This window comes from Echeneis naucrates, chromosome 16, assembly GCF_900963305.1.
Source record: "Echeneis naucrates chromosome 16, fEcheNa1.1, whole genome shotgun sequence".
NCBI classification, from domain to species: domain Eukaryota; kingdom Metazoa; phylum Chordata; class Actinopteri; order Carangiformes; family Echeneidae; genus Echeneis; species Echeneis naucrates.
The window spans coordinates 15,236,533-15,254,964 of NC_042526.1; the positions used below are offsets into that span (position 1 = coordinate 15,236,533).

The following is an 18,432-nucleotide window of genomic DNA, read 5'->3' on the forward strand; positions in this document are numbered from 1 at the left end:
CATGAGCAGCAGGTCCTTTGAAAGGTGGAAAGTGTGATGTTGTGGATCAGACCTGATTGTCCAGCACCTAACACCGATGTTGAATTGGACTGATTTGGACTGGCACATTAGGAGCCAAGCCAACGCCTTGAACTGGTTGTTGTTATTCAGTCCAATTCTGAAGCATTGCAATCAGCTGACTGGGATTCACTGTAAGTGCAAATGGAGCTGACGTTACATGCTGAACTGTGGATGACTGCTTTATGCTCAGTTCACACTTTAAATTCATCAGCAGCAGCGCCCTGGCTGGAAGCGGCGTGACAGATCAGCCACAGCAGCATGTTATCTGTCAGGACCCCCCCAAAGCTGTTCAGTTTTATACCCCTGAGGAACAAGGAGGAGACACAGAGCTGCTGACAGACAGATTACAGACCAACAGGAGGATTTAGGATCTCTGATTTCCTGTGCGATTTCCAACTGCCTACTGCAACTGCTTGTTGCAGAACACCTTTGCTTTACACTTTACATATTTCTGGTTGCACTTTAACCATGATGACTTTTTTCAGTTATACTTCACATGATTCAAAACAGGATTTGCAGTCCAAAACGTAGCTTTTAGAACACAGGAACTGTTCGCTTAATTTGTGGTATTTATTCAAATGAATTAAGGCAATGTATAAAAAACATTTAAAATTTATACATATCTCATAAATGTGAAAAATAAAATATTAGAACGAACAAACACAAACACACACACACACACACACACACACACACACACACATCTAAATGCCAGATAACAGAGCAGTGCTGAAAGCATTTTCACTTTGGAGGGGGGTGGAGTTGGGAGCCCTAATAGGTAGATTTTGTTACCTCTGATCATCAGGTCAGGTCAGGTGGTCAGTTTGGTTACTAAGCTGCTCACTGTAGCTTCATAGTTACCATACAAACAGACTGTAAGAGTGGGCACGTTCTTATCCAACTCTCAGCAGGAAAATGAGTAAAGACATTTGCCAACATGTCAAACAATTCCTTTAAGAATTTCAACACAACACAATGCAAGCAAGTCTGAAGGCTAAAGTTCAACATGCTGTAAATTTAATACGTTGTATTAAAAGGGCACCTTTTGGTAATGTAACAAAAACTGTCACGTGAGTTTGAAGTTCCTCCTCTACCGTCACCTCATGCCTGCTCTTCATTCATCATTTCTAGAAGGGACTGTCAAAGCCGCTGTCCTGCTGCCGCTGCCTCAACTCAGAGAACAGAGGCCTGGAACAAATCCCCTGCTGCTTCTCAGCCTCAGAGCCGGGGGTTGGCTCCCTGTGTGTGCTCATCTTCACTGTGGGAAAGTTCAGTGTCTGGGTGTGAGGTGTCTTTTTGGCAATCTCATTATAAATAGTCAGGTCAGATGAATCTGGGGTGAGGCCCCGGAAGTCAAAGTCAAAGTTGCTGGTCGATGCAGCAGAGACAGAAAATGGCTTCACTGGTTCTACTTTCCTCCAGGAGGAGGAGAGTCTGGGCACCTGGAAGCTTGTGTCTGGATAATTCGCGCTCCAGTCAGTCGGTTTCTCATCTCTGACAGGACCCTCGGGGGAAGGTTTGCTCTGTCGGTCTGAGTACAGGTGGGCTTCTGATTTGGTGGAGTCATGTTCCTGCAGATACAGCTCCCTGCTCTTACTCATCACAGGCATGCTGACAAAATCTAGCTGGGATGGAGAAGCCATGTGGTGAGAAGACGCCATCTGTTGAGAAAGTTTGTGAACAGCATTTTGGGGTTTGCTGCCTGCCTCCACTGAGGCCTCCTCCTTTGCAGATGTAGAAATGCCCTGGTGGCTCAAAGGCTTCGTCCTGGCTGCAGCAGTCGCTTTCTGCTCTGAATCAGCAGTTTCCCCGTGGGATCTCGCCTCTCTGATCATGTCTGGATGCTCAGGGAGTTTGGACAGGTTCTTACTGAAACCTGCATCTCTACTTGAAGGGCAGCCAGCGGTAGATACAGCTGTTGAACAATCTGCCAATACAAAATGTAGATGACCAACACATTAACATTTTGTTCAGGAAACTCCACAGTAGTGCAGAGCTGAACTACAGCACTCACTAGATAAACCGTAGTTCTTTGCAGATTTACTTCTGATAGGCGTCTCTAGCACTTTGGCCATGGCCACCAGCTTGCTTGCAGCATTCATTATTTTCTTTTCAGCTCTGCAGAAGATTGTTACAATTAGAAGGAGGCACCAAGATGAAGCAAGCAAACAAACAAGTTTAAGGCTTTTAAAGACTCTTGCCCTGTTGTCTTTCCTCCATCCTCCAGCAGCTCCTGCAGGCAGGTCAGAAAATAACGCCGCATCTTTTGGGTAGTGTCCTGCCTCTCCCTCTGCACCGCCGCACGGATCACGTTAGCTGCTCGCTCTCGGCTCTCCTGGAGGTAACGCAGCATGTCGTCTGTCAGGGGGGAGAGAGGGAGAGAGAAAGAAGAAAAAAAAAAAAACCCAAACTATTCCAGTGAGTCTGTAGTTTACCACGTCGAAGCCAAATCGAAGCCAAATCACCACCAACAGTGTCTTCGTTACTCAGCACTAACTCCTGACACTGACGTCATAATTCATCAAGTGTATAAAGCCTGACCTCTGGTTTTTGTAACATTGAAAACTGCAAATCCACACAGGTATTCTACCTACAAAAATTAATTAATCAATAAAAGCTTTAACAAAAGGGCTGCACAATTAATCAAAATCTCAATAAGGACCAGTTCAATAATGCAGAAGCTGCAAAAACAAATTGGCAGGACCAGAATTTTTTAATTAATGGAAAATGTGTCCCACAATTTGTTAGCAGGTGCATACTTTATCACAATAAACATTGCTGCGCTGCAGAGACACCTCGAACAGCAACAACAGCAGACATTGTGAGCTTTTTTCCGTGTGCAGCTTATCACTGACCTCTGATCTTTTGGACAGTCATCAGGTACTGCTGCTTCATCTCGTCGAGGCATTGCTGAAGATTTTGCCGGTCCTCAGAACTCCTGTAACCAAAAACATTCAGTCTGGTTGGTATTATGAGTGAAATTCATTGACTCAACTAATGTGTCTGTGAATATTTACTGACGCTCATCTCTCAGTTCAGAGGGTACAAAAGAAATCCATATATCAGATATCCGGCCAACAATTACATTGAGCGCAACTGGACTTAGGACTCAGGTTTCTCAAAGACGTTTGACCTCTTAACCAAGGGGCTTCATCAGTAGTGTAATGGATGTTGCAAAAATCTATAGTAATTAACATGTAAATATGTCCCCCAGGGTAAGATACCTGAATGTTAAAGGGTGATTAACAGTGATAACGTCTTTGCGTGGTGTATGTAAAAGCAAACAGTAACAATCGATGAGAGCAGCTCTTCACCAATTATATCAAATTAAAGAGATGATAAAAAAAGAGCACATACCCTGAGGAAGCTTTGGCCTTCTTTACTTCCTCTAGCTGCAGCAGATGTTCTTTCTTTAGCTTTTCTAAGCTGCTTTCATGCTCATCTACAAGACGCAGGGTTGTGTCCCGTCAACACAGATGCAAATCTCTGTTAAAATCCAATTTTAATGAGTGCATAAAAGAAATATACCTTTAAGTTGCTGTATGGCAGTTTTGTGTTCTCGAACGCTGTGCTGGAACTGACGGCAGGTTTTCTCCAAGTGTCTCTGGAGCTCCTGATTCTTCTTCTGCAGCTTAGCCAGCGTCTCAGTGCACGCCTTCCTGCAGTGAGGCTGCTCTTTCCTCTGGGACAAAGAGTCTGGAAACAATGGACAGTGTTGGGCAATCTAATAAAGTCTAATACAATCCATCGTAAACTAAACTGAGAGTTTGAACAAGTACTTAATAATAAACTGTGCCATTACATACTTGGAATTTTGCCCAATTCTCTTTCATGTTGCTTCTGCGTTTCCCTCAACACATGGCTCAGTCTCTCCTCACTTATCTAAAAAAGGGGCAAAATGAAATCGTGGCATGACATGAAAAGAAATTCAAGCAATGCACCACATTACAAAACACCAGAATAAAGACAAATCCTAGTTAAATACTAAAGCACTTTATCATAGTTAAATGTGGCGTATTGAAACACTCTGACCTTTGTCATCTGTTGACTAGATTAATAATTAAACTGAGTTCTATATCACTGACAGATGAGAGCACTTACTGCATCCTCAAACAACATATAATCCAATAACAACTCACTTTCGTCCATTCTGCCTTGGCCTGTGATATTGCCCTTTGGACAATGTCTCTGCATGATGTTTGGATGATGTGTGTTACTGTTGACTCTGATGTGGCCCCACTGGTCTTCCTGCTGTTTTCAGTTTCCTGCTGATCTGTTTTGGGGTCTCCAAGAAGTTGTGCCTGGACCTCTGACAGTCCGGCCTCAAGCTCTGCCAATAGCTCGTCCTTCATCTGTTGTCTTTGGGCCAGCTCTTTCTCTGCATGCTGACACCTCCACCCCTCCTCTCGGGCCCTCACAGTCTCCTGAAGCTTGGCCTCCATCTGCAGAAGCAGCTCCTTCTTCTGGAGATCGGCATCCTCTGTGGCCTGTTTCAAAGCCTGATCCAGCTTTTTGTGCTGCTCATGCAGCTTGGTTTGGTACAGCTGCTCACCGCGGAACTGAATGGCAGAGATCTCCTGCTGTTTATCTCGGTTCCACACTGTTCGAGCTTCAGCCAGCTCAGCCTTTAAAAGAGCAGCTTGATCTTTTCTCGTGAGCTCCAACTGACTCTGAAGAGTTGCAACCTCCTCCTGCAGCTCTTGTACTCGCTGCAATCCAGAGCTCTGCTCCTCCAGCTGGTTCTTGTGTTTCTTGTGCCAGTTGTCCTCTGCTTCCCTAAGGGCCTGGGACACCTGAGACATTTGAAGAAAAATCCATGACTACAACAGAAAAGATGGATGATGACAGTAATGCTTTTAAACGCAAAGTAAATAAAAAAAGTCATACCTGTTGTTCTGTACATTTTTGTTGTAGTTCTTCCCATTTCCTCTTTTCTGCTTGGAGAGTTGCATGGTATTCTGGTAACGAAGTCAAATCCTTAATCCAGCGATTGTATGCCCTGGTCATCGCACTCTCAACCTGTGACACCAACACATACGTCCATTATTAAATTTGAATCTTACAGTTAATGGAGGCATGAACTAGAGGGAGGATAATGGGAAGGTTTAAGTGTAAAGAAAGTAAAAGAAACCAGAATTACAGCCAACCAGTTGTCAATCCTGCTACTGAAAGTATCTTGAGATTACGGCCATATTAAACAGAAGTTTATGTAAGCCACAATTGAGAACACATGAGTTACTGTAAATGTCAAATGGTTTACAAAGAAAGATAATCCAGTGACCTGATTGGCCATGTCCTCCAGATATTTCTCTTGAAGTTCTCTCTGGGCTTGTTTCCTGGCTTCCTCCACAGCTTTGTATCTGACTTTATCAGCTTCCAGTTGCAGCTGCTGTTTCTGAGCGCTGAGCCTGGAATCTAGCTCCTCAGCAGTAATTGTGACACTGCTGCTGTCAGTCTCATCTGTCTGACAGGTTACCTCAGCAGTCTCTCGGACATCTTCCCTCCTAGCCTCCTCCAGTCTCTGAGTCCAGGTTGTCTCCATCTGCACAGAAGAAGGAAAAACATTCCGATTTCTAGACTAATTTCTATTTTGGGAGTTTATGCAGCGTGACAGTGATAATGAGAAATCACACCGTTAGCAGTTCCTCCTTCCAAGCAGCCTTTGCTGAGGCCAAGTGGGAGTTCACCTGCTGCTGGATCTCAGCTTCTCTCTGACTGGACCAGAGAGCTTTCAGCTCGTTTATTGAGGCCTGGTGCTGAGTCTCCAACTCAGCCCTGAGATTCTCCAAAGATGTACCGCTCTCCTCTTTCATTTTTTCCTGGGAGTAAAAACCAATCAATCAATTAATCAGATTTCAGTGATTATGGTTGCTCTAGCCAACATATCTTACAGAAATAAGAAAATAAGTTTTGCTTCTCTGCTGTTTCGATGTAGAAAATTTACAAAACTACACAATTGCATTTTTTTATAGTTTGAATGTTGTTTCAAATTTGATTTATACACATACCTCTTTTTCTTTGATAAAAACCATCTCCTTCTCCTTGTTCTGTATTCTCTCTTCTAGCATGTCCTTCTCTTTACAGACAGATATGTAACATTCTTGCACGGCGAACATCTTATTGTTGACTTCAGACAGCTGGATCCTGCAGAAGTAGTAGTAAACACTCTTAGTAGTGAAAGTTTTCAGTAAAAAATTCCCAGTGGCAGGTGCTGAGGACTTACTCCAACTCTCTGATGTGCTCCTGGTGCTGCGCAGTCAGCTGTTCAACATGAACATCATGTTCCAGCATGAGCTCAGTTTTAACATGGTTCACCACGTCATCCCTGTGTTGTTGATGAATCCGTTCGGCTCTTCGTGAAGAAGCAGATGGTATGTATGAATCAAGAATAAAAAAAAAAAAAAAAAAAAAAACCTTGCAGATGCATCAGCTATAAACTTATTACCATCCTCTATGCATTACCTCTCAGCCGCTTCCTGCTTTTCTTGGTCCAGCTCCTGGATCATCTGCCTCATCTTAGTGCACAGCTCTGAGTTTGCAGACCTCACCTTCTCCTCACTCTGTTTCAGTTCCTTATTCTTTTTCTCTAGCTCCTATAATTATGGATAGAATGACAATCTTTTATGATTTAATCCAAAAACAAAAAGAACATCAATTAATTTGACAATGAACTAGAACCAACCTCCACTTGTTCCTGCAGGTATCGCTTGTCTTCCTGAAGACTCAGCAACTCTTTCTGAGACTCACCAGTCAAGTCTAGATGTTTCATCTGGCTTTTCTCTCTCACCTGCACACACATATTAGAAGGAGTTTTTCCATTATGACTGTCTGTATTAGGGGGCCTATTAATTTCCTTCAGTTTAATTTTAGTTATATATTTTATTTGTGGTCTACTTTAGATTTAAAACAATCTCAAAGTTCTACAGTATTTCAAAAAAGGAAATTAAAACATTCAATAAGAAACTATCAAAATGTATTCATAAATTACTATTATAATAAGTCATTTAAAACTAAGTTTAGTAGCATGGCAGCATAGTGGTTAGCGCTGCTGCCCCACAACAAGGGCCTGGGGCTTTTCTGTGCTGAGTTTGCATGTCCTCCCCGTGCTTGGGTGGGTCTCCTCCGGGTACTCCAGTTTCCTCGCACCATCCAAAGACATGATGTTTAAAATCTATTGTCTATTGTCTGTTGTAGATGGGTAGATGTGGGGGCCTCACCGAAGAAGCGAGTCTAGCTTCATCCAACTCAGTCTGCAGTTGGTTCACTTGGCTCTGACAGTCCTGGAGCTCCTCCTGCAGCTGAGTGATCTTCTGTCGCTTCCCCTTCAGACTGCCCAGACAGCGCTGCATCTCCACTCGCAGCAGGCGTAAAACTTCATCCTGAGGCAGCTTGGAGTCTGACAGGTGAGCCATTGCAGTGCTGGGACATCAATAACAGTTTTAATGAGTATTAATGAGAAGTTTCAAAGTATATGGTAGCACTCATGGTCCAAACAAAAGTAAAGGACCTGAACTGTGAAAAGAGAGTCAGATGATAACAGCAAATGTGCTCTTCTATCATGGTGTACCTGTGTAGAGGGCCATTCTTCCTGTTTGTTTTTTTCAATCCTAAATCCATACAAGAATCGGACAGCTGGTTCTCCCAGCCACTGCTCAGGTCTAATGTAATGACACCGTGCTTCAGAGAAGATTCATACAAAGTGATCTGCTCCTTCAAATCTGCAAGATCCTCCTACGGAGTCAAATTTGAAATCAAAAATAAATCATGAGTTGAGTTTGACTGTGTAATCACACTACTAGTATCTGGGGGGGCGGGGCAAATTCAGAGCAAACCTGTAAAACTTTGTTCATGCTGTCACTCAGTGCCTTGGCTGATTGACTCTGCTGTAGTTTAATTTGCATCTGACTCATCTCCTGCACAGAACCTGAAGAGGGTGGAACCACAGTGGATAAGAAAATAACATTCAAGTTAAACGTGTGCAGGGAAATTGTTCATTAACATCCAAATGAAGCCTCTGTCACTTACTTGTCTGCAGTAGCTTGGCACAATGTTGTTGACTCTCCTCCAGGCGCTGAGTGAGGGCATTGATGACTCTGGCCTTTTCCAGTTGCTCCTCTTCTCTCTGGCGCTCCACCTGCTTCACTTGTTCCTGTAACCTCTGACTGACCTCCGTCTGGAAGCAAATGTACAACAACCCTGTCAACATATACTGCAGGTGACATGTTTTATGATTAAGCCTGATGAATAGCCTGTTCACATATTAATCACACTTTCTACTCGTGCATCCTGTTAAAGAAAACATACAGACCTGAGCAGTCAGAGCCTGAGCGGCTGAGTCAAGCTTTTGCTCAAGGGCCAACAGTGCAACCTCATGCTGCTCCTGAATGATGGCAAAGTCCCGGTCATGCTGCTCCCGCGCTCTGGACAAGGTGTCAGATCGACAAAGCTCCAACATCTGCTGCTTCATGCTATCCACTGCAGCCTCTGCCGCCCTCTGCTTCTTCATATTCTGCAAATACAAACCTTGGTTCGATTCGCAACTGAGTCATCTCCTACACTGAACTTGATTAAATTATATGTAATTTAATGTTTTGTATACACTGTCATATTTTTGACAATAAAGGAGGTGTGGGGGGAGGGAAAAAAAAAAAAAAAAAAAAAACTTACCTCATGGTCTTTCTCAGTAAGCACCTGTATTTGCTTCTCCATGGCCTTCACTTTTTTTTGCATTTGAACCTCTCTCTCTTTGGCCTCCTCCACCAATCGACTTGACTCCTTCAGACTTACTGCTAAGCCATCCTTTTCATCTGTAGATAAAGAAGAAAAGATGACTGTTATTGTTTTGAGAGGCTGCATGTCTGAAAAATAAAATAAGGGAGCAACAGGTTTGACTCCCCATTTCTGCGCTGCATGCCCTGCCAGCAGCCACAAGGGGGCAGCTATAAAGTTTCTATGGTCTCTTTTATCCAGCTCAATAAATCATATATTATATTAACAGTCTACAATGATAAACAACCAGCCCATAACTTACTTTGATACTTATAAACAAACTAAAACAAAGTTAAGCTCTAGGGATAAAAAACTATTTCCTCATAATTTCGAGACCTGAAGTGAGAGATTTATTCATTTAAAGATTTAGGGGTTTAAAAAAAAAAAAGGCATCTAAAAAATTTAATTAATGGACCAACACATTTCAATCCTTCAAGCACCACAAAAATCTGTGTAATACCTCTGACAATACATTTCTTAGTAAAAAAGATAAAAATAAAGAAAAAAATTAAGAAAAAAGGCAGATCGAAGCCTTCAACTTGAAGTTACAGATTATTTAAAAACTACCTTTGACAATTGCAAACTGATGCTCGAGGTATCTCATCTTCCGTCTTGAATCTTCCAGCTTTTGCTCCAACTCCTCAATTTGTCTCTGATGAGCTTGGTTTAAGATCTGCAGCTGGGCAAGCTGCTCTCTATCAGCAGTTTCTGTGGTACAACACAGTGTTTCATTCAACAAATCAGTTACCTGTACTCAATTTTAACTATGTGGAAACATGCTGATTTTCAGCAAAGCGGTTTGAGAGGGTGCATACTGTACAAAAGCACTTTAAGTCTCCTATTTGAAAGCAGTAAACTGGCATAGCCAACACAGAGATTCTTGTCTTTTGCAGCTTGATGGATGTCATTATTAAAAAAAAACAAAAAACAAAAAACACTGAGTATTAAGACTATAAAAAGGTACTTAACTATGGCAATCAATTGAAGATTTTCCATGTAATGTGGCTAATACAACTCTTCATGACACAGTAATGTCACTTTGACAGACTTTCTTGGTCAGTTGACAAGGTCAACTTAAGATCACTTTATACATTATATTGTAATACTTCTAATACAGAAATTAAATCAAGATTGTAAGACTCACGTTGTGTTGAATCAAGGAATTCTCTTTGCAGATCGTCAAACTGACCAGCATGGTGAGCAGCCTGTGAGGTAAATATCTTTGGCTGGTGGGCAGGATGGTGAGGGTTGTAGCTGGCCTTGTATTGGTTTACAACTTTGTTTCCAGCTCCAGGCTTTTTATTCCGAGGACCAAGAACAAAAAGGGAAAGCGTGTTTGAAATGGAAAAAAGTAGTTTCATGAAATGTAACACGATTTAGCAATATCATAATTCCTACATAAAATAGAGATAAAATACAAATATAATACAAAAATATTGCCATTGTAAATTAATATTATAATAATATTTATGATGATGATTAGCAGTAGAAATAGTAGTAGCAGCAGTGGTATCGAAAAGCTGAGAATTAGATATACAACAAGGCTAAGTGTGTTTCATTTGAACAAAATAAATATAGGGATATGGCTTTAAAACTGTTAAACAAAATATATGTATTCCAATTTTATTAAAATCAGTCATTCAAATAATTTGAGGCATAGGAAGTGATAGCAGATTCTATTTATTTAGATAACAGACAGACAGCTTGTCAAGTCACACCAGCATCACTGCGTTGAATGGACCAATATGCTGAGGTTTGTGAGACTGTCTGCAATGGTGAAAAAAAAATAAAATAAATAACTGTACTCACTTGATAATGAATTCTGGTATGACTTTGCTTGTGGTTGTATCCTTCCTCTTCATTCTGCTCCAAACGGTTATTAGCACCTTGAAGGCATGTTTTAGACTCATACTCAGCTGTGGAGAAATCATTGGTCTCGGTAGAGTTTTCTGTGCCCATGCTAGTGTATGGAAATTCTCCCTGTCTGAGATGGTGATCCTCTGACTGCTGGTTCCAGGTTTGAGGCAGTGGTTGACTCTGAGGACTCCTCCGGTGTCCATTGATCTGAACAGCACCATCCTCATAAGTGTACTGGTTGCTGTGGCCATAGTCAACTTCACAGTCCTTCAGAGAAACATTAAAAATAAGTGAGTTTTTTTTCCTCTTTGGAAGTTCAGAAGATCTGTCAGCAAAAACAAACGAAGACTTTACCTGGTCATGAGAGAACGGCCTTGGATGATTTGACCATTGCTGAGTCCATGTGGACTGTGGACTGAGTAAAGAAAATCATAAAAATTATAATCCTACCACGTCTTGTGTTCCAAATTTGAGATTATTTATGTGGCAACAGCAACACATTTTTCACCTGTTGCCTGTGTTTTTATTGCTGCAGGTAGAGTACTCCAGTTCTGGGGAGGAGTCCCTGCTGTCCTCCAGCATGTCATCAGGCAGGTCTGTGAGCAGTTTATGCAGCTGTGGAAACAGCACATGGAGGTGAGTCATAGATGTTGCCTCGCAACCGAGTTATAAAGTAACACAGATGTCAAGGAAAAAAGTGACATAGAAAATATTATGCGTTATACTAAAAACCTGTTATATTGAGAGTAATGTACATAAATATACTGTCTAAAGATCCGTACACTCACTTCGCTGTTGTGTGTGTCAGAAAACCTGTTGCTAATGATTACGTTTCAGTGATATAAAGCCACATTTGCCTTTGGAAACAATATATTGTGCTCTCCAAATAACAGCTTAGCTCTTTTTGAGAAAAACAAAATGGAGTTAATCTCTGTCAGTAACAGATTGACAAAGCTTGCTTTTCAACCAACCCTGTCAGATGGAACAAGCAGAGCCAGCTGGACTTACTTTCAACAAGGACCATTGAATATTCCTCAAATCCTCAAGTGTGTCCACAACCAACAGACCCATATTATCCCAGTTATTTGACTGAGGAGGCTCTTCTGCTTTAGCTGTGAAGCCACATGATAAGCTCATAGCCTAATCTTTCTGCAATGAAAATGCTCTGTGTGAAACATCCAAAATGTGTCTGGCATGCCGTTGGCTCCCAGCAGCCTTGTCGTGGTTTGCTCCTAAAGAACTCCATTGTTTAGACAAAACATATAGCAAGATTAACTGGAGCAGAAACATTCCAATTACTGATAGAAAAAAAATGTTCCACTTGCTCAGCTTGTGCAAAATAAGGCTACACCAAAGTATGAAATCCATTTAAGAATCAAAATTCAAAGTCCAGCTCATCTGAGTCGCTTCATGCTTGCTCCACTCAAGCACATGTGGGGTCAGACGTAATTACAGTAACCTAAATGGGGTGAAACTAAGGAAGCCAGAGGGCAGACCTAGTTTCAGTGAGACACACCTGCCTTTTCCTTGAGCCAATAATAGCCCAGCTCCATGTTGCAATTTATTGCAGGTATGAGTAATGACACAGCATGCCTGTGTATCTATGAAGCTGGCAGGGTTTGTCAAATTCAAATAGCGCAGACCTCAAACACTTCCCTGCACAACAACACTACCGCATAGAAACTAATAACAATCTAACAAACCTATAGCTATCAAAACAGAAAATACCACTTTAGTGACTAAATGAAAATAAAAACGTACATGATCAGCAAGCTCGATATCATTTAAGCAGAAGCAAATGAGGCTTTGGGAACTTCATATAACAGGTTTTCTTACCATTGTTCTTTCATCCAGTGCATATATATGTCATCTAATGTGTTGTACTAATGTCTAACAAATATAGCAAAAATCAAGAAACAACCACTGCTGATGCAATCTGGATAGATTAACCAATTGTAACAAATATCATCCCAGAACTTTCCAACAATGTAGCCGTGTGTGTTGCACCTCTTGCTCTCTTGCATAGTCTTCCTGGTCAAATTCTTCTTCTTCGTGTTGAGTTTGAAGAGCAGCACTGTCAAAATCAATGGACATGGTGCACAGCCTGCCAGTGTGGGTTTTGCTGGGAAACGATTTAAAAACAAACTTAACTTTATGAAAGACAAAACAGGAAACTAAACAGAAACCATGTGCAAAGTTGTTCTAAATATGAGATTGTTGCTATCAGACAGCATGGCTCGGGATCAGAAGGAGAGCAGTTTGAGCATCATGAGATCAGACAGGTTATTGTGACGAGAAACAGACATATAGACAACAACCCCTTCGGTCTTACATTCACCAGTAATTAACGCTGGTCGTTAATTGTATCAGTCAAACCAGACGAATGTCTTACCTTCGGTAAAAACAGAGCAGACGCTTCCTTTGTTGAGCTGCCTGTCCTTTTACTATGTTGACGGTGGGCCACTTTAATGTTTACATGGACGCCGGCTAACTAGCGTTAACCTGCCCATGTTAGCTTGTCTGAGCAAAGAAGCCACAACGAGCCAGAAAAAACACCAAAAACCATTCGTTCGAGCTAAAAACAAAACGCTCATATCCAACTCACTTAATCAAGTGTCTGTTAAGAAGTCGAGAAAATTTAACAGCACTTTGTGAGGAAAAAAGTTAGCCGTTAGCATCAGTTAGCCGGCTGCGCGTTCTTGAAGATCAGGGGACGGCCCACTTTGAAAAGTCGCGCGCGTTAGCAGCGACAAACACTCGTTAGTCTTAAACAAACACACACACACACACACACACACACACACACACACACACACACACACACACACCACTGAGCGGCAAAGCGTGTCTCCATGGCAACAGCATAATCAGTAGTGAAGTCATTGTGGGGTTTTTTTTCCCCCAGTGAACACTTTTAATAAAGTTGTGTTATGATTATGATTGTTTTAATATTAATAGTGTAGGAGTGGCAGCAGTAGTTTTAGTCCGATCCAAAGGGGAAGTGCTCATCTTGATGTGTACGCGGGTGTTGGCCACGCCCCCTGCTCTCCGGGGTCTTCCGGGTTTCTGCCGCTGCAGACCCAGCTGGTTCAGAGTCAGCTCCTCCTGCACAAACTGACGACTGATCCTGGAGCAGCTACTCTGCATCCGGGATCGTCCTGTGATCAGCTGTCAGCTGATCGAAGCCAGGACATATATGCAGACACAAGGTTTGTTAAGGCAACAGTGAATCCGTTCATCGTGACTTTAAAACGACAGAAATGGCCACGAATCCACCCAAGTTAAAGACTGCGATAACTGCAAACGAAAGGTGAGAGTTAGCCAAATGTGCCGATCGTTGGAGAGAGAAGTGTTTTCTTTGTCTGTCTCTGAATGGATGACTTCGTTGATGGTTTTGTCTTTCCAGGTTACACAACTTGAAAAAGACTTTTGAGGCAAAGTATGGGGAATCTCCTCTCTTCTATGCGTGTGCTCCAGGAAGAGTGAATCTAATAGGTAACCTCATGCGATACTAAGTTTGAGCCGGTTTGGTCAATTCACCGACCCACTGTTAGCACAGCCTACAGGACTGATGGGGACTGACTAATAGCACATCAAATTAATTATAAGTCAAAGCTGATGACTTTATCAGTAGTTAAACTGCTATTAATGCTTTTAATTAGTTTTAACCCAAACTCTTTTTAATTGCTTGAGTTTCCATTTGTAATAATTAACAAATTAACATTTGAATTGTACAAGTTAAAGCTTTTTTTATATATATATATAATCAAGTCCCAGAACTGTGCAGAAAGGATTAAGTAAACATATCTGACAGTCAGTAGAGAATATTGTAAATGTAATTTCATAGTCCAAAATAAAGAAATTGAATACTGCCTATTAGCATAATTATTTGCCATATGATGCCAAGGCAATTTGAATTGAAACGTGTAGTTTAATCTGAAGGTTGAATTTCACAGATCTCTTTTCAATGTTTTTCTCATATTTAACAGGAGAACACATTGATTACTGTGGATATTCTGTGCTGCCAATGGCTATTGAACAGAACATCATCGCAGCTGTGTCAGTAAACAATTCAGGGACGATCCAGCTGGCCAACACAAATCCTCAATACAAGTAAGACTCAAGCACTCATGGCCTTGCCTCAACGTTCACATATCCTTGGGGATTTAATTAGTGCCTTAAATGCATATAGAGTATCCATGATCTGTATGTATGTTCTCTGAATGTTTGTTTCCCATTGCAGGGATTTCACTGTGTCATGTTTTGAAGACATTGTTGTAGACAGAGACAATCCAAAGTGGTATTATTACTTTCTCTGTGGCGTTAAAGGTATTCAGGTAAGACATGCCCTCTGTTCTTATTCTTCATTTCAATAATGTCGGTTCTGTGTATATGAACCTCCCTGGTGTGTTTTGCATCACCAGGAGAAGTTTGGGATTGCTCATTTATCCGGGATGTTGTGCGTTGTCAATGGGACCATTCCTCCAAGCTCTGGTCTGTCCAGTTCTAGTGCCTTAGTTTGTTGTGCCGGCCTTGTAACAATGGAGGCCAATCAGAAGTCCCTGTCCAAGGTAAAATGTGTTTTCACTGAAGCATTTCCTTTCAAAAGACATATTTGCACTGAAAAAATTCATGTATATTTTATGTCAATGTAATTTCAATGTTGTATACCTACTTCATACATCGAGTCGTCCATTATCGCCTGTGAGTGAAGGGTTTTGGAAGAACTGGGACCAACCCCTGTGAACACTGGACGAGGGCATCCTGCACCCTCACCAGCTCACTATATTGCTGGTTGTAGGCTATCTATTAACCTAACATGCCAATTCCAAAACTTATTGCTGTAAGACAACAGTGTTAACTGTTGTATCACTGTGCCACTCTAACTCATACCATCCAATCCAGTTTAATGTAATCAGTTATTAGACACGCTACAGGTGTGTATGCTGGGAATATGTAACTGTATATTTATCTGTTGTTGTCATTAAAGGTGGCGCTTGCTGAGATATGTGCCAAATGTGAGCGCTACATTGGCACAGAGGGAGGTGGCATGGACCAGTCCATCTCATTCCTGGCAGAGAGAGGAACAGTATGTATCTTCCTTTTTTCATCCAGAAGGCCAAACAAGTGATAGAAGCTGATCACAGCCATTTCTACCTTCATGCTATTGTGTGCTAAGGTGCAAACTACCTACCTAAATAATGATTTATTTACATAGGTTTGTTATTGATTTCATGTGTAGGCAAAATTTGTCATCTTTGTTTAATAATTTAGAAACTTTTGACATTGTCCATCAGGCAAAGCTGATAGAGTTCCAGCCTCTACGGGCCACTGACGTCACGCTCCCGGATGGGGCCTTGTTTGTGATCTCCAACTGCTGCGTAGAGATGAACAAAGCTGCTTCTTCTCACTTCAATATCCGTGTGGTGGAGTGTCGAATCGCCACAAAGGTACAGTGACCTCAACCACTGTTTCTAAACCTCATTTATGTGAAAGGAAAATAAACATTTCAAAAGGGGTAAAAACTACTTTGTATGTGAGCAGAAAGTGAATAATATGCCATTAAATTTGACACACCATGTCCTGGCTGACGTGGACTCAGATGTTGGCCCAGAAGAGGGGTCTGGACTCAAGCAGGTTGCTGAAACTGGCTGAGGTTCAGATGGCGCTGAAAGCCTCCCTGGGGAGATGCTGGCTCTGGTGGACGAGGTGTTGCATCCTGAGCCATACGGCCGAGAGGAGATCTGCAAGGTTCTGGACATCACCTCTGAGCAGTTCTCCACAGAGCTGCTCAGCGCTAACACTCAGCATGGTGAGCAACAGCAAACAAAGAACTATCACCATCTGTGCAGTTCTATTTTTCAGAACAAAATTATTCCATATGTTGCAACCACCAGTCAGCTAATACATTTAGAAATAGCTGAGATCATTTTTATAACTGGCTAATTCAAAGAAATTTCTAAAATGATCTGGTCTTAAAATTATTGTTTTTGGCCTCTGGTGACTTGTAATCTGGTTTTGAAGTTGTCGTGCAATTTTATGATCTTGTATTTTAAATTAAATAAGAGATATATATATTTAACTAACTCTTTCAGTGACACAATTTAAGCTGCACCAGCGAGCCAAGCATGTGTACAGCGAGGCTGCGAGGGTGCTGCAGTTTAAGAAAGTGTGTGACTCCAAACCCACCGGATCCATACAGCTGCTGGGAGACCTGATGAACCAGAGCCATGCAAGCTGCAGAGACCTGTACGAGTGCAGCTGCCCTGAATTGGACCAACTGGTGGACATCTGCAGGTGAGCAAAGAAGCCTGCTTTCTTTGCCATGTTTCCTTTTTTCCTCATAAATCCACATTCATCCAAAATTTGTGGTTGTGTTAAAGGGTGGACTTACTGACGCTGACCTGTGCTGTTCTTGTTTCTCTCGATTACAGGAAGTCGGGGGCTGTTGGCTCCCGACTGACAGGGGCAGGTTGGGGCGGCTGTGCCGTCTCCATGGTTCCCTCTGAGACAGTGGAGTCTTTCCTACAAGCTGTGAGAGAAGCGTACTACCTCCCTGACGCACACAGAGCAGCCATGGAGAAACAAAGTCTATTTGTGTCAAAGCCAGGAGGGGGTGCTGCAGTTTTCCTTGAGGAGTGAAAAGAAACTCACTAATCCAAAATTGTTTCTAGAAACGTGAGTCAGGTTCAAAGACACTGCTGCAAGGGAAAAAGCGTTGTCTTTTTCTTTGACATTTTCTTACTGAAGGCCAAAGGCACTTATCAATGACAAGATGATACAAAATGCAAACTTAAATAGTTGTTTACAACCTGTTTCTTATGAAGGGAATTTTTTTTGTGGATGATCTTTGTTTTTAAATGATATTTGTATCACAATTTTTTTTTTTTTTTTAAATCATGAATCTTTTGGATATTGGCATGATTTTGTACACCCAACTCACTGTACGCTCTGATTTTTTTTTTCTCTTTTTCTTATAAACAAAACAAGATCACAAATAAAACATTCAATTTCATCATGTTTATTTTGTGCTTAAAATACATTCAACCATCTTATTTTAACATTTCAGATCCAAATGTAATGAACAAAAAGAAAAAACTTATAATAAAAAAGGGGGATTATTATTTAAAAAAAAAACAAAAAAAAAACAGGGGCCTAACAAGGCACAGCACTGGGAAACAGACTTCAGAGTGATTCTTGCACATCCTCATCCAAAAATGCTTGCAGCATTACATATCCTATATTTGAGATTCCAGTTAGTTTGATGGCATTCTGGCAAGTTATGGAGTCAGTAAAGTATAAATCAGTGATTAAACTGGGCTTATCTTCATATTCAGCATCTTTTTTATTTACAAAACATGCATTTCAGCACTTTGGATGGAGGTTGAGATGAAAGCTTTAATACATAGACTTTCTCAGACTTTAGTCTACTGATAGACAAACTTTACTGGCGCTTGGGATTACGTTTCCCTTTCCTCTTTTAAATGTTGGCATTACACTGCTGTTTCAGATTTTTTTGTTAATTTTTGTTAGTTAGAAAAGGGCACAACGGTACAGATCAGTCATAGTTCTTTATCTGCTTGCAGTTTTTCTAAATTATTCCTCCACGTGATCATGTTTTAACAGGCTTTGAACATTCAACCATTTCCATGTGAATTGCACTAATAAAAAATTATGTATGTTTGTGTAGTTGGATTTGAGTAAAAACTCACCCAAATGAAGGACACTCATACGATATGCTTGGTC

General features: G+C 41.4%; 2 protein-coding genes across 3 annotated transcripts; one reads left to right on the top strand and one right to left on the bottom strand.

The window, feature by feature from the left end:
* Positions 1-647: 647 nt before the first annotated feature.
* On the bottom strand, positions 648-13,401 carry cep152 (centrosomal protein 152). 2 transcript variants are annotated; one of them, XM_029522918.1, is made up of 28 exons: positions 13,079-13,401; positions 12,694-12,808; positions 11,195-11,301; positions 11,041-11,101; positions 10,639-10,953; positions 9,974-10,124; positions 9,397-9,537; positions 8,728-8,867; positions 8,369-8,569; positions 8,086-8,233; positions 7,893-7,984; positions 7,628-7,791; positions 7,278-7,479; positions 6,743-6,847; positions 6,523-6,653; positions 6,284-6,412; positions 6,069-6,204; positions 5,694-5,879; positions 5,342-5,602; positions 4,948-5,079; positions 4,200-4,853; positions 3,867-3,942; positions 3,589-3,756; positions 3,418-3,502; positions 2,916-2,998; positions 2,262-2,418; positions 2,075-2,178; positions 648-1,987 (listed from the first exon to the last, which is right to left on the bottom strand). In XM_029522918.1, the coding sequence occupies exons 2-28, from the start codon at positions 12,778-12,780 to the stop codon at positions 1,188-1,190; spliced, it is 5,016 nt and encodes a 1,671-aa protein (XP_029378778.1). In that variant the 5' UTR covers positions 12,781-12,808; positions 13,079-13,401; the 3' UTR covers positions 648-1,187. The 2 variants fall into 2 exon arrangements, with proteins under 2 accessions (XP_029378778.1, XP_029378777.1); XM_029522917.1 differs by lacking the exons at positions 12,694-12,808; positions 13,079-13,401 and adding an exon at positions 11,695-11,909.
* Positions 13,402-13,807: 406 nt separating this feature from the next.
* galk2 (galactokinase 2) lies at positions 13,808-17,683 on the top strand. The gene is given in 11 exon segments (XM_029523352.1): positions 13,808-13,996; positions 14,093-14,181; positions 14,676-14,799; positions 14,930-15,023; positions 15,111-15,257; positions 15,677-15,775; positions 15,984-16,136; positions 16,289-16,367; positions 16,370-16,498; positions 16,782-16,983; positions 17,121-17,683. Coding segments are annotated over 11 exon segments (1,374 nt in total). The 5' UTR covers positions 13,808-13,946; the 3' UTR covers positions 17,329-17,683.
* The last annotated feature ends 749 nt before the right edge of the window (positions 17,684-18,432 follow it).

Coding starts and splice junctions, on each gene's coding strand:
- cep152 (XM_029522917.1), bottom strand. CDS start 11,823: ATGAGCTTATCATGTGGCTTCACAGCTAAAGCAGAAGAGCCTCCTCAG. Junction 5,880..6,068: donor TTTTTATCAAAGAAAAAGAG/GTATGTGTATAA, acceptor TTTTACTCCCAG/GAAAAAATGAAAGAGGAGAG. Junction 2,999..3,417: donor AAGGCCAAAGCTTCCTCAGG/GTATGTGCTCTT, acceptor TTTTGGTTACAG/GAGTTCTGAGGACCGGCAAA.